Genomic DNA, 15,090 nt, shown 5'->3' on the forward strand with positions numbered 1-15,090 from the left:
CAAAACCACTATAGATTAAAATACCAATGACAAACACCAGCGTGGCACAGAGTAAAAAGTGGCAAGTAAATATATTTGACGTAGTCCGTACCGGAGGCACTGTCCACTGTATAGAATATTAATCGCTCGCTGTTACCGTTCATCGCGGGATCTCTGGATCGTGAACACAGCCCTCAACCACTGGACCACGGAGGCCGTTCTTCGATGACCTATATGTAGTGCCTAACATGTAAAAAGCATTTTGTTGGTTTCTGTATCACGCTCAGACTACTTGGTTATAAATCTAAAGTACAAATTAGTTCAAAGAACTTAATAAAAATTTTAATGAATTAATAAATGAACTATAAGTCATTAGTTTCACTGTGAGAAATCATACTTTCTAGCTCATAATAGGCTCAACAATACCTAACGGTCTTAGCCCATTAAATTATAGTGTGCGAAAATCTGCAACTGCATGACAGTAAAATATGGTTTAACAATAGAAAAGGTTCTTTATAGTCAACGGAAGCTGGATTGTACTGTACAAAGTAATCTCACATATGTACGCAGAAATAACGGGTTTCTGCTAATTAAATACCTACTATTCTAATATTTCTTCTGTGTAGTGGAATAGTTCCACGTGAATTATTTTTGTATAGCACTTGCCTGCGCCCGCGTGGCGCGCGCGGTGTTTTAAGGCCCGATCTCCCTATCCATCCATAAGGAAGGCCGATGCCCCAGCAGTGGGGACGTTAATGGGCTGGTGATGATGATGATAAAGCACTTACCCGACGACTTAACGACGATACATAGAACGAAAGAACTTCGCATGGACAGGAGGAGGACCCGGTGGTGTAACGATTAACACGTTCGTCACGGCTTCACAGGAGTTGCGGGTTCAAGTCCCGTCCGAGTCTGATATTTTTCCGATTTAAATTTTCTCTTTGTTCCTCGTATAACCAACCTGTTATTTTCCCGCGCCAGTAATCTTTACCTTATAGGATAGGCTGAATTTCAAGTCCTAGCAGATAAATTGGAACCACACCAAGTATTGAAGTTGGCATTGCGCACTTACTTTTACATGCGCAAATGTCAAATTGCAATATTGCTTTCTAGATGAATTGCTATAATGTGGCCTTTTTAACCCCCCTGGTGTGGCCCTGGCCGGAAAACATTCAGTCCACAACTTCTAATTATATCAATTCTTCTTCTTCTATCGTGTGGGTTGTGAGGTGTATTACCAACCTCATCAACCCTGGTGTCAGGGTTATTATTGAGCCGCCAAACGCCCCTGACCTGGCTCATTTACTTACACTTACTTATATCAGTAGGTAGTAACCGGGACCAACGGCTTAACGTGCCTTCCGAAGCACGGATCATATCAATAAAATCTACGTTTTACACTAAGAAAAAAATAGTACTAACATGAAAGCGTTAAAAGAAAATGAATGTTATAAGGGGTGGTGCCAGGGAGTACTCTCTTGCAGCTTCTTTTCCCCGGCTATACAGGTAGTGATAAGCTGCAGTAGTTTTAGGCGGATGAGACGTTCGTTATGCAAAAAATGACGATCCACAGTGTAACTATGTTACCTACTGAATAAAGATATTTTTGAATTTGAATATCGAATTTCTCCCCAGGCGCGCCACGTGATGTAATCAAGAAATAAGGATATAGACAAAAAGTGCGGAAATTCTACTCTTTTACGAAATATCTCTTATGCTCTAATGCATTTCATCTATGTTTTTCCTAGCAAAACATTCATGCATTGATCCTTTTGCAAATGGTTTTTTCCGCGAAACACTTTCCTTTCTCCAATTTTTGAAGCATTTCCGTCTAAGCTTACTTCGTTAAATAAAAAGAGGGAAAACCTTAAAAGCGCCCAACCGACTTTTCATTCAAATCCCCTAACATATCAACTCACATTATTCTTCGGGACATTTTCAATATTGCGCCGAACGTCCCCGTTCATTAAACTTTCTTAATTTTGTTGGAAAACCTTTGAAAAGAATCGGGGCTGAGTGTACGTCAACATGGTAGAGTCACTTTTTGTTAACCAAATATATTTAACATATTATTATATTATAATCGAGCAATAACAAACAATGAACAAGTGAGAGCATAATTAAAAAACAATTGCAACGGTGCTCAAAGTGATAAGCAGTTGAACACGTTCTATTTTTTTTTACTGACAGCCTAACGAACATGTACCTACATTTAGTTACTTACTGTTAGATAGAAAAGAATGGATCAGCCTAATCTCGACTGATACATCACTTTCATAATGAACGTCACAACACTGGTTTCTGTACTTTGACAAACCTAACTCGTACCGCGAGCCCATTGAAGGCTTAGGGGACATCTTGTACCAGTCTTAAACTGGGCCCAGGGATGAGTTTGCCCTTTTCTAATTTGATAGTGGGTAACTGGGGCCACTATGATTCAGTTGTTGGGACGATTACACCAATAGCTATTGTAAAACTTTAACAATAAGAATAAAATAAATTACAGCCAGTAACAGTTTACATTTTTCTATAAGAACTACGTAGGTAATTATGAATATTACGAATACGGGTAAAAGGAAATGGTTCAGCTTGTGCTGTGATGGAGCTATGCTATGGCGCCATCCAGCGCTATATTTCAGTCATTTCCTCTTCTTGGGATATTGTGCGGAAGTAATTGCCAACGAGGGCTAGAGGACATCAAATAGGAATATATAGCAGCTTTAGGTAAAAAACAGTAAAATCAAAAGACAATCAAATATAATTATAGGTACTTTATCTATCTATATTGAAATATAATGTGCTGCGCTTGACGTTCAGTGTAATATTACGTACACGCTTACATAATATCACGTCAATTTCCCATTTTTTTATTTATTTTAATTTAAAAAGCAATGGTACAAATAGCATACAGGCAAAGGTAAACCAACTCGATGCGCGATCTCCGCAGCACGTCAAATGTTTATTTAGTGTTGATACTTGGCTAAACAGAGAGATATGTAATTGCAGGTTGACAACCCCTGTAGTGCACGCGTTTGCGATAGCTAACCCATTTACTTAGCTCAGTAATTGGGCTCTTATGGTTATGACCACAATTCACGGGCAGGGATGGACAACATTATTTACTATAAGCAACATAGATACGTTTAATGTAATTTCTTTGATCTCTTCATTAAGATGGATATAACCTTTGCGTACATCAACTACGGTTAAGTGGTGAATGTCATCCGAATCCGAAATAACGTCAAACAAGCCAATATAGATAGGTTTGTCATGGTAGTCGTAGCACAATGTCATTTTTTTTAGATAAAGAAACCGCTGTTCAAAATTTAATGCATATAACTGTATAATATAATTATCAGTGATAAAATTATATTAATAAAATTACATACAATAGTCACGCCTATTTCCCACCGGTGAAATTCCATTTGCTTCATACTGCTCTTGCTTCCTCTACAGTTATCAATCGTTTCTTTCACGCCGGTTCACAGTAGATCGTACTGAACCTTTTCTAAGCACATCCCAAATATGGTCTAAAAAATAAAATAATAATAAAATGAAATGTTAAATTAAATACTTGTCAAGTAAAAAAATAAACATAATTTATTAATGATCTCGCCATATTAACGTTCACGAGTTTGGATGTGGGACACACTGTATAGAATGGTTCGAACTGTTGGCCTTTTCATTCTTCGTTATTGTTGGCAGATAAGTACTGTATTGACAGGGCACTGGGTAAATGATACTTCGATCCAAAAAGTCTTCGATTTTACAAGGATATTTAGGAAAAACATGTCAGCTATATTTTATAAAATATAATAATTATAAAATTAATTCAGAAAAAATATTACAAATGTTTACATACAATCATCTTCAGACATAGTATTGGTACATATTTTTAACTGTTATTCAAAATTTTTAAAAGATTAGCTGCAACTGAGTTTATGTATAAGTTTATGTATGTATGAGTATCACGCACACAAGAGAATATTTCGGACCCAGTAAAATATTGACGGACCTATTCAGGTTTAAGTGACATTGTATCAAATACAGAGGGGGGTGATTCAGACCATGATTCTGAGTTGATATCAAGTCGATTTCCCTGTCGGAATTTTCATTAAAATTTTTGGTGTTTTGTTAATTATTTTCCGTTCTATACTTTTGCGACGGAAAATTCCACTTGATATCAACTCAGAGTCATGTCCTGAATCATCCCTCAAAGTTTTCGTTACGACGTCACTAACACCCTGTATAAACGGACCTGTAAAACGGATCGCTGTTTGAAAGAGCACTAAAGCCGAACGTTTAAGTTAATGTAGAAAATGAAAGAACAAAGTACGTAGGTAATTTATAAAAGACATTTTTCTACAGATATCGAAACTAAAAAAATTAGGTAGCAATGTGATCAGCTTTCACAACAAGAAATGTCCTTAAACCGAGTTTCTGGGTACAAAGAAAAATTTGATTAGCCTTAGGCTTTATACGTTGTTATACAATGGTTAATTATGTGGCGTTCACAAAAGGGTTTGAAGGTAACCTTGGGGAAAATGGTTATAATTTATTCAAAGAGAAAAATATGGGCACATAATCCGCTTTAAAGAGCGTCTACCAATTTATCAGAGGTTATAAGTTATCTTATAGACAAGCTTTATTTGATATTAAAGTTCTCAGTCCGACGTTATAAACTACAATATGGTTACAGAATGGATTGCCCAACTACTCAACTGGAATACAAAAAATTCATGAAGTCGGCCACGTCATACAGCGATCACATTCTAAGATTTGGGGGTTAAAAGGCCTCATTCATCTAAGAAAGAAATATTGCAATTTGCCATTTACGCATAATAAAAGTTAGTGCGCAATCCACACAAATGTCAAATAGCAATATTGCTTTTTTAGATGAATTGCTTTGATGTGGTCTCTCTAACCCACCTGGCCACAACAAATTCATATTGGAGGGGATATATTCTGTAATAATAATTTTCTTATATCAGTATATAATAATTACTAGCTTTTGCCCGCGACTCCGTCCGCGTGGCGTGTTATAAAAGGAGAAAGGTTAAAAAATGTATAATTTTATTATTTTTAAATGAGGTTACAGTATAAGTAGCTCAGTTAAATAATGAATTGTTATTAATTTCTAGATTATTAGTTTATGATTTGGTTTGATATTTTAGGAAAATACGATCAGTTTCGAAAATTTAAACAAAATTTAAAAATTACAACAGAAATACGCCGTGAAACGTCCGCCTGGAAAATTCAACAGAAAACTACCTACGAAAGCTTTGAACCATCCAAGAATAGTGAAAAGTTCGCCCGCAAAATTCAATATTTGACACGACCATCAACGACGTCTGCCCTCACGCGTCTGCCGCGTTCCGGTTGCTCACTCGGGTATCTGCCCCCCCTCCGCGCCTCGCCACCGCTGTCGCCGCCCCACAAACGCCGCCGCGGCCGCGACGTTTCTTGGTTGCCACTACCGCGAGCTATAAATTTCAAGCCTCTAACTCGCTTCCCGTTCCCAGGGAAATTTTTAACTTTGCATTCACTAAGGTATTTATAATATATGCATGTCAAATTTCAAGCATCTAACTTATGCAGTTTAGATTTTTTTATACAATTTTTTTTTACCCGCCAATTCCCATTTTTCAAAATACAGCCATAACTAAAATTTATATTTATGCATGCATGCTTTTATTCGTAGCATGCATGCTAGATTGAAAACATCTATCTTACGCTGTTTAGATTTTATCATACAAATGTTTTTTCCCGCTAACTCCCGTTCCCGTGGAAATTTTGCAATATCCAGTTGCAACTAAGCTTTAAGTTAACTATGTAACACCCCATTGTACTACATGGAATGCAATAAATAATTGAATTGAATTGAATTGAAAACATCTATCTTACGCAGTTTCGATTTTTTCATACAAATGTTTTTTTCCCACTAACTCCCGTTTCCGTGGGAATTTTGCAATATCCTGTTGCAACTAAGCTTTAAGTTAACTAAGGTACCTGCATGCCAAATTTCAAGCGTCTAACTTAAGCGGTTTAGATTTTTCATACAAAAGGATTTTCCCGTTAATTCCCGTTCCCGTGAGAATTTCGGGAATTCCTTTCTTAATACACCTCTACGGTACTTAAGGTACCTGCATGACAAATTTCAAACGTCTAACTTGAGTGGTTTAGATTTTTCACACAAAAGGATTTTCCCGCTAATTCCCGTTCTCGTGGGAATTTCGGGAATTCCTTTCTTAGTGCACCTCTACGGTACCTATGGTACCTGCATGCCAAATTTCAAACGTCTAACTTGAGTGGTTTAGATTTTTCATACCAAAGGATTTTCCCGCTAATTCCCGTTCCCGTGGGAATTTCGGAAATTCCTTTCTTAGTACACCTCTACGGTATCTAAGGTATCTGCATGCCAAATTTCAAACGTCTAACTTGAGTGGTTTAGATTTTTCATACAAAAGGTTTTTCCCGCTAATTCCCGTTCCCGTAGGAATTTCGGGAATTCCTTTCTTAGTGCACCTCTACGGTATCTAAGGTACCTGCATGCCAAATTTCAAACGTCTAACTTGAGTGGTTTAGATTTTTCATACAAAAGAATTTCCCTTCACTACTCTGCTCCTATTGATTGTAGCGTGATGAAAAGTATACTATTACCTGTCCAGGAGTATGAAGAATAATTGTACCAAGTTTCATTAAAATCCGTCCAGTAGTTTTTGTTTCTATAAGGAACATACAGACAGACAGACAGACAGACAGACAGACAGAAAGACAGACAGACAGACAGACAGACAAAAATTTTACTGATTGCATTTTTGGCATCAGTATCCACCACTTATCACCCCCTGATAGTTATTTTGAAAAAATATTTAATGTACAGAATTGACCTCTCTACAGATTTATTATAAGTATAGATAGATTATTTGGTATCATATTTACTATGAATATTGTATCAGTATAATAACTATTTTTGAAATATTATTAAATCGTTCAACAAAATTTTATAATAAATAATAATTGTTAAATGGATATGGTACAATTTAAATCTTTGTAGTATTTCAATTATAAAACAGTCAAATGCAATTGCCTGGAATGTGTGGATTGTTTGGCCTTTTTGGATTCCTGATCGCGTTCTGTTGTTACCGTTTCAGCAAAAAAAATCAACAATGTGAAGTATTCAAAAAGAAATAAAACCTTATTAAACGAAAGATTTGTCTTTATTTATTACTTGAAAATACAGAAGTGTTATGTAACAATATCGTGACTGTAAGTCTCAAGTGTAAAGAGGTGTCGGGTGCCTTTTAACATTTATTAAGTGCGATATGGCACCTCAAGCCGACTTCGTTTTACACAAAGGAAATTAAATACAAACATTTTCATAGCCATTACTTACACATGCGACTGAACCCGTACTAAACTAATGCATTTTTGCACCTACTTTGACAAGTTCATTATTCACTTGAATTTTCTACGCAAATTACTGGTTTGTTTTAGTTCGGTACTGATTTAAAAGTTTTTATATGTACTTTAATTGTAATAGTAAGTATAGAAAAGAAAAAAATAACTAAAAAGTAAGGTAGGTAGGTTTTAGAAAAACTTTAGTACGATGTACTCTGAACCGGCGTGCGTGTATGAAACAATTGATGAATGTGGAGCAATAGAAGTGTCGTAACAAGTGGAACTCCACTCTCTGCTCACCCGAGAAATTGGCGTTAGTTTACGTACGTATGTATGTAATGTATAATTGTATATACTCATTGATAATCTTGTTAAGGCATAATGGCATAATGTGGCATCGTATTTTATGTTATAAATCTTGCACTCCCATAAAATACAGAAAAATGGGACAATAAGCGGTCTTGTTGCTAAGTTCAGCTGCTTGTCTTCCCAGGCATGTCGTAAAATCCGACAGAGGGATTGTGTCCTCTAACATGATGGACTAATGTTATGTGCGATAGACTGATCCCTTATCACCATAAGGTTCATCATATCCAGCTTACGACATCGTATCAACATTGGCTGCAAGTTGTCTTTGATTACTTGTGGCTCTGCCCACCCCATTAGGGATTACGGGCGTGAGTTTATGTTATGTTATGTGTTATGTTGCTAAGTAGCAAACTCTATTCCAGGCAACAAAATACATTAACCACACAATTTTAGAAGTAGTTTCTTGTCTAATTCTGTATACATTTTGCTATGTGCGCACGATATCTAATGTGAGTGTTCGTGCCAATCCAAACAAAACGTTTCATTTTTAACTGGTAAACAAAGTAATCTACCGAAACCAATCTCGAACCATACAAAGGGGCGTTGCATTACACATGGACAGACAATGGTATTATGTCCCAGCGTAAAAAAATGGACAGATCCATTCATGTAACCCGTCAATCATCCTAACTCTGTTTTCATTCCATTTTTCCATACCTCGGTTGAAATCTCCCTGTATAAACAACACTATTTCATATTTTAAAGTCTGTGCGAAATGAATTCTGATATAGCAACCGAGAGTCAATGTTAGTTTTGACATAGTGTAGTCATAAATAACTGAGATGTTGATGGAAATAGTTTTTCTTTTTTAATTTTGGTATTGCAATGAGAAGACGTTTTAAGGACAGAATTAAAAACAATACTAATCTTCTTCTTATCGTGTAGGTTATGAGGTGGAATACCAACCTCATCAATCTTAGTGTCAGGGTTATTATTGAGGCGCCAAAGGCCCCTGACATGGCTCATGTAACGACTACATACATCAATAAGTAGTAACTGGGACCAACGGCTTAACGTTACTTCCAAGGCACGGATCATCTTACTTTTGGACAATCAGGTGATCAACCTGTAATGTCCCAACCAAACTAAGGATTTCAAAGTGATTTTTGTGATACGTCCCCACCGGGATTCGAACCGGGGTTTCCGGAACGTAAGCCTAACGCTCAACCACTGAACCACGCAGGACGTTATATCATAATGCTAATTATATCATAATAGAGTTACATACAACCGAGTAAAAGGTAAAGATCACTACACTGCTAAAAATATATTTAAAATAAGTACATAAAATGTAACAGATTGTATAAAACCAAAACTTCCAGAATAGACTTTTGGAAGTTGTAAATAATGATATAAAACATAGAGCTATAACAACCAGTTTTAAAATTAAAAATATACCCAAGAACTTACGCTATTGCACAACTGAACACTAAAGAAACCATAACATTAAGCCTACATAGTATATCGAATCTAACAAAAGGGACAATCGCTAAAACGTAGCAGACAGCTGTAAGTATATCACGAAAGCCTATCTCTAAAATAAATTTTATTTTCCATCAAGAACAAATCCATCTTCATTAGCTGAAAAGGTTGTCCAATTTCAAAACTTTATAACGCTATCCGTGCTGCATTATTAATCACGCACCTCTTCCTTTAATGGTAAAGAGGATTATATTAAACCATAGAGAGGTATGGACCCTGTCGATGTAAAGGCTGATCGCAATTATGTGGTACTTATTAGTGAATAATTGAAGACTAGGGACCTATCTGATGGGAGGCCTGTAAAAGGAGGACTTGGAGGGGCATTAAAAGATAACCGTTTTTAAGAGGGGTCTCAGCCGATCGCTACAGCCGGGGACTTTATTAATTATTATCTCAAATTTTATCTATACGTGACGTCGTTTTGTATAAAAAAGTAGCAGTTTATCGTTGGCGGTTACGATCTTTAGGAGAAACCAATAATTTAACAAGAAACCTTTTATAAACCAAAAGATACGATACACAGCAAGACGATACGAAAGATAATATGAAAGTGTCGTGAAAAGATGACTAAATGAGAACTTGAAAACAAATTATACAGACTGGGTATAAAACAGATAACGAAACTGTCAATCAACACAGATAACTAAATACAGAACATTCAAAACAGAAATAAACCAACAAGTAGGTAAATTGACTTAAAATACGTAAGAATATAAAAACTCTTATGGTAGCAGCTTGAAAATTTCATTTCCGAAAATTAACTTTATATAAGTAGGTATTAAATCGATACTTTATGGAACTTTAAGTTTCGTAAGTGAGATAAAACATGTTCTGCAACTTTGACCGTCTCAAATTTCACGTTAAAGATGCTATTTCCAGAGCGTAGTATTGTAAAGTGTATTAAGTTATGATTGGATGAAGGTGTTAATGTAAGTCACCAGACAATTTTGTTAAACGGATCTTTTGAGACAATACGGTATCAGCAATATTGAACATTCAATTTTATTTAGAGTACTTAATTTTATTTAGTTATGTAAACAAACTGTCATTTAAATTTGAAAAAAGATTTTATTTAAAATTTATAATAATATGTGTAATGAGTATGCACCATTTCATTGAAGAAAGTATAAAAAGGACTATTTTCAATTTATTGCAAAAAGTTATTATAGAAATTAGTTGTTTCATCTATATTTAAAATCCATGAGTAGGTATCACAATATCAATTTGCAGCGAAGCCATTATCCTCATAAACTCATTTAAAATTCCAATTTTAACAACTTTTGGGATTTAAATTTTCAATTCGCTCCAATACTGCACTACTCGCACCTTATTATCGTTTGGAAAGCTTATTAATATTCATTTTCTAGTTTGAATCCCTGCAAACGGTGAATTTAGTTCATTATATTTTCTGCCTATTTGTACGTCTGAGTTAATTGCATTTGCATAAATGCGTGTAGGTATAACATATCTTTGCTTAGTTGGATTATTTGGTAGAGTCGCGTCGTTAATAATTAAAATTATTTATCCATTTCACTAATGAAGCAAGCAAACATTAATGATTCTGTTTCCACCTGTTGTTTCATTACTCTAAAAAGTAGCTTCATATCAAAACCAGTTTCCTATTATGGTTTCATAATTAAACAGAGCATCACGCCTGTATTCCCGAAGGTAGGCATAGGTCTATAGTATATAGGTATACCAACTCCTCGCCAGCTACGATCAAGTCGCATGAAAAATTCTCCTACTTAACTTCAAAAAATCGCTTATCAGGTTGGTTCATTAAAAACATGTTTGTTAACTTAAAAGTTGCTTGGTTGAGCTGCTTGTACTTTTCCCTTAAGTTACGTATGGAAACTACAGCAATAATCTCATGTTTGAACCTCCTTACTGAAGCAAACAATTAAGTTTTGTTTACTTACCTTAGAACTGCCTGCGGGTGTGCCGGGTGTCCAGGGTATCCTAGTTTCTCTTTCTTCCTCTTTCGACACTCACTCTCATTTTTCACTACATTCTCACTGTATTTGATTCCGTAATTTTCTCTTATAGTGTGGTACCGAGGTTGGTAGCTTTCGAGTTGCGAGTATAGACGCGCGCGTGGCGCGGGCGATGGGCCGCGAGCCGTCATAGGGTCGACACGTGCGTTCTCCGTGGCGATCACTGCCACACTGCCTTGGTGTAGGATCCTCTCGGCCACCCCTGGCCTTCGAATACCTTTTTCACATTTTTCGTCGACGAAAGCGACTCGCGGTGGCTTCGGTTGCATTAGACTGATCTTTTTCTTTTTGGCGGTCGACGCTACATAGAAAAAGTAGCCGTTGCGGTCCATTTTCGGCGCTGTTGCTTTTACCTGTAACAAACGTTTTTGAATAGTTAGTGTGTGGTTCTGTGTACTCCATTTTCACTTTGTTGATACTACCTTTGAAATTTTTATTCTAAGCTTATGTTATATGAACAGTTTCTTCATAGCTTTCTTAGTGAACCCTGTTGGTGCAGAATCAAATCATAGTAAAGTTTCATTTTTAATTATTACGTTGTCAATGGGACTTTGAATGTTCTTTTTGTCTTATTTAGGTATAAGAGTTACAATTTTGTGTTTAAAAGTGTGAGCTTTATACCTACAACATTGTGGTAAAATTGTAAGTTTCTTGAAGGTTTTATAATAATTACATTAGCAGATGATAGTGAAGAATTAATCTAGCTAACTGAGTTAAGAGGTTAGGATTAAAGAAAAGCCCTACCAGTAAGGTTAGTCTGCGTTCGGAAGGAAAACAGAAAACGATTAAGATTTTTTGCTACTTTCTGTTGGCAGAAATGAATTGAAAATGGTAGATTAACTATTTGTGAAATCACAACTCTACTCGCAGTAATTTGCAATAAAATCTGAAAATAACTGTTAATATCCGGTATTTACTTCCCACTTCATATCAGTGAAGTGATACCGAGAAAAGAAGTATCTAGGTACCGAAATGAAGAGTTCGGGTGCACGGGTGTATAGGTAGAGGTATTTAATAACGCAGGACCCGTTTTGAATCGTATAACGCATAACTTGATTAGAGAGTCAGAATGCTGTTTCAAAAGTACCTACATCATTGGTAGTAGAAACATAAATATAAATCGACACACGGAAGTGCAAATAGCTGTCATGATAATTAATTGAATTAATAATAATGTTCGATCGACGTAAAAATACTACGGTCGATCGCTGAAATGTTTTCATTCAAATGTTTTTCTAAAGCCCTATCACTCTATTTTTCAACCGTTTGAATATATTCGACAGCCCTGTCAAAACAATACCCAGTTTTATCGAAAACATTTCAAAGGTGAAAAGCGAATTCCACTCCGATAGCGGAGCGAAATTCGTTTTTCGCAAAATTTTCGCATCGACCGATTGTTTCACTTGTCGATTGACGTACAGATAATACTTTTTCCTTGTTTTCTTTTACGCCATTTAAATTGTAAACTTTTGTGTATTTCCAACGATCCATTAGGGTTTAACGTTTTGCAACCATACTCTGATAAAGGCTTTTTTTCTACATTCGGCTTCAGCGTTTTGGGTCCACGTTTTATCACAATACATTTCTGCCATTTCTGCATTTCTGTCGTCTGACCTTTCAACTCGTGAAGTTTCAACCAGCCCAATACAGGTTAAGTACGACGCCACCTCACGTAGGTACCAAAAGTATGAAGCAAGGGTAGAAAATATCACCCTGTGTATATAACGTTCGGCCAACATAAGAAGTACTTGTAAAAGTACTTTGTTCCTAGAATCTACTGCCCAGTCCACTTGTAGGGATTGCAGCCAGTTGTTTGCAGTCTAAGCTGTTTGCTCGCCTGCTCCAATGGTATTGTAACGTCTGTTTAGACGAACTGTAATTATTTTATTTAGGCCTTTAGACAAAAGAAAGGAAATATACAAAAGCGGTAAAAGATTACTTGCTGCGACTACAATAGCTGAGCTACCTAAATGATACAAAAAAAATACAATTATTTATTTTTGTCATATCAACACATTCAGATTCAATACAATGATTTTTAAAGCACTACTGACGATAGTCAAAAAGTCATAAGTGATAAAACATACTTACTTTTGATCTCTTGGAAATAATCAGGCATTTTGTACTTTTAAATAGAAAATAAACTATCATGGCGTACCATAGCTTCTACTTTCCGTCTTCTATTTTTATACATAGCGATACCGCTAACCATCCAAGCTCAGTAAAACGTAGGTACTTAGTTCACTTGTACTTTACCTTTATGTTGTTAGAATTTCCTTAAACAAAAAATCTGCTAATCACCTAAGCTTGCTTAAGACTCCAAACACATCACCCCATTAATGCCCATCATCCCAAAGTACTTTCTTAAACACTAAACACAGACGGCAATCTAAATCGCAGAGAAAAATACCTCCAGGGTAGGGTAGCCATCAAAGTGGGCCCTCAACACACAGATGTCGTGGATAAAGCTTTGCCAGCATTGAGCGGGCAGTTAGCATTCAGAAAGACGCCGCAGGCTGAGGCGCGATAACATCGTCGCCAGTTGTTACTGGGACATACGACCTGCTAGAATTTTGGACTTCAATTTATTAAGTGTACATACACAAGATTACGTCTATTTCCCGTTGGGTACGCAGATCCTCACATACTAACACTTTGGCTTCTTCCACTCTCAACAAATCCTTCATGCATGCTCGCCAGTTTAGAGTACCCCTGGCCTTTTTTTAAAACATCCTAAATTTGATCGCGGCCAGGCCAGGGATTTCCTCTTCCAACTCTCCCACTTATACCAGCATTAAAAATGTTCCTTTTCTGTTAAATGCACCTTCCGGAATAATAGTATGAATAGGAATATGAGCCATAATATGGAATTCGGAATTCATATACCACTAAATCTTGAAAAAAACGACCACATCAGAAGTGAGTTTCTATCCAGAAATTTACGTGATCCAAGCTTTGGAAATTTTGAAGTGACAATATTGCAAGAAGCGGATGGATGAAAATAAAACTAAGTACCAAAGGAATTTGCATATTTTGTAATATATTGAGCCTTGGTACTGAAACGTTGAACTAAGATATAGGATTCAGTCAGAAGGTTGATTTCAAAAAAGGTACTTGAAAGCCAGAATATAAAACAATATCCTTGGGATATTTTTAAATGTTTTTATTTCTGCATTCTTTGAAACAGTGTCTCCCAATCGTATCGCTATTCAGGTGACATCTCCTCCGTTTGAAGGTAAATCAGAAACAGCTCATCACGTGCATTGCGCTCTCAATGTAAAAGTTCCATCGATTGTGACAGTTTGACCCAGAAACGGACGGTACTGATAATAAAAATAAAACTCAATATTTAAGTGACGTCGTAAAATGTTTCAAAGATGCAATAAAAAAAATAATTTCAGCAATGAAAATTTAAATGTATTGAAGGAGTTGATATCATTTTAAAATCACATAAATTGATTTAGGAAATATTTACAACTTTCCATTGTCATCCCAAAAATATAATATAGTAGAACTAAACTTAATAACAACGTCCTGTGCAATATGATGAACAACTTAAATCAAATTATTATCGATGCCATAAGTGGCTGCAAGTTTGTTTCCACTGAGTGCTTGTAAAGGATTTGTGCTACAGAAGGTTTAATAGAACAGATTGACAGCTGATACACAAAAAGTATTTCTCGAATACTTCTAAGGGATCCAAGAGTGGAGATTCAACGAAAAGATCAAATAGCCAAATTGTTCAAACTATAAATATTTTGCTAAAACTTACGCTCTTATGTTCTATACTAGAGCGAAACTCAGCCTAGCTAAATTCTCCCAGCCTCCTTCACGAAGTTCTACGTAACTGCAAAGTTTGCCG

At 36.0% G+C, this 15,090-nt stretch overlaps 1 protein-coding gene across 2 annotated transcripts in view; it reads right to left on the reverse strand.

The window, feature by feature from the left end:
- Positions 1–15,090, reverse strand: part of LOC126368154 (kinesin-like protein CG14535) — a 657,648-nt gene that overhangs the window by 334,590 nt on the left and 307,968 nt on the right. For both annotated transcript variants that reach the window (XM_050012034.1, XM_050012035.1), the window contains exon 2: positions 11,154–11,581. In XM_050012034.1, coding sequence (XP_049867991.1) covers positions 11,154–11,581 — 428 coding nt within the window. The remainder of the gene's footprint in view (positions 1–11,153; positions 11,582–15,090) is intronic.

Source organism: Pectinophora gossypiella, chromosome 7, assembly GCF_024362695.1.
Source record: "Pectinophora gossypiella chromosome 7, ilPecGoss1.1, whole genome shotgun sequence".
Classification (NCBI taxonomy): domain Eukaryota; kingdom Metazoa; phylum Arthropoda; class Insecta; order Lepidoptera; family Gelechiidae; genus Pectinophora; species Pectinophora gossypiella.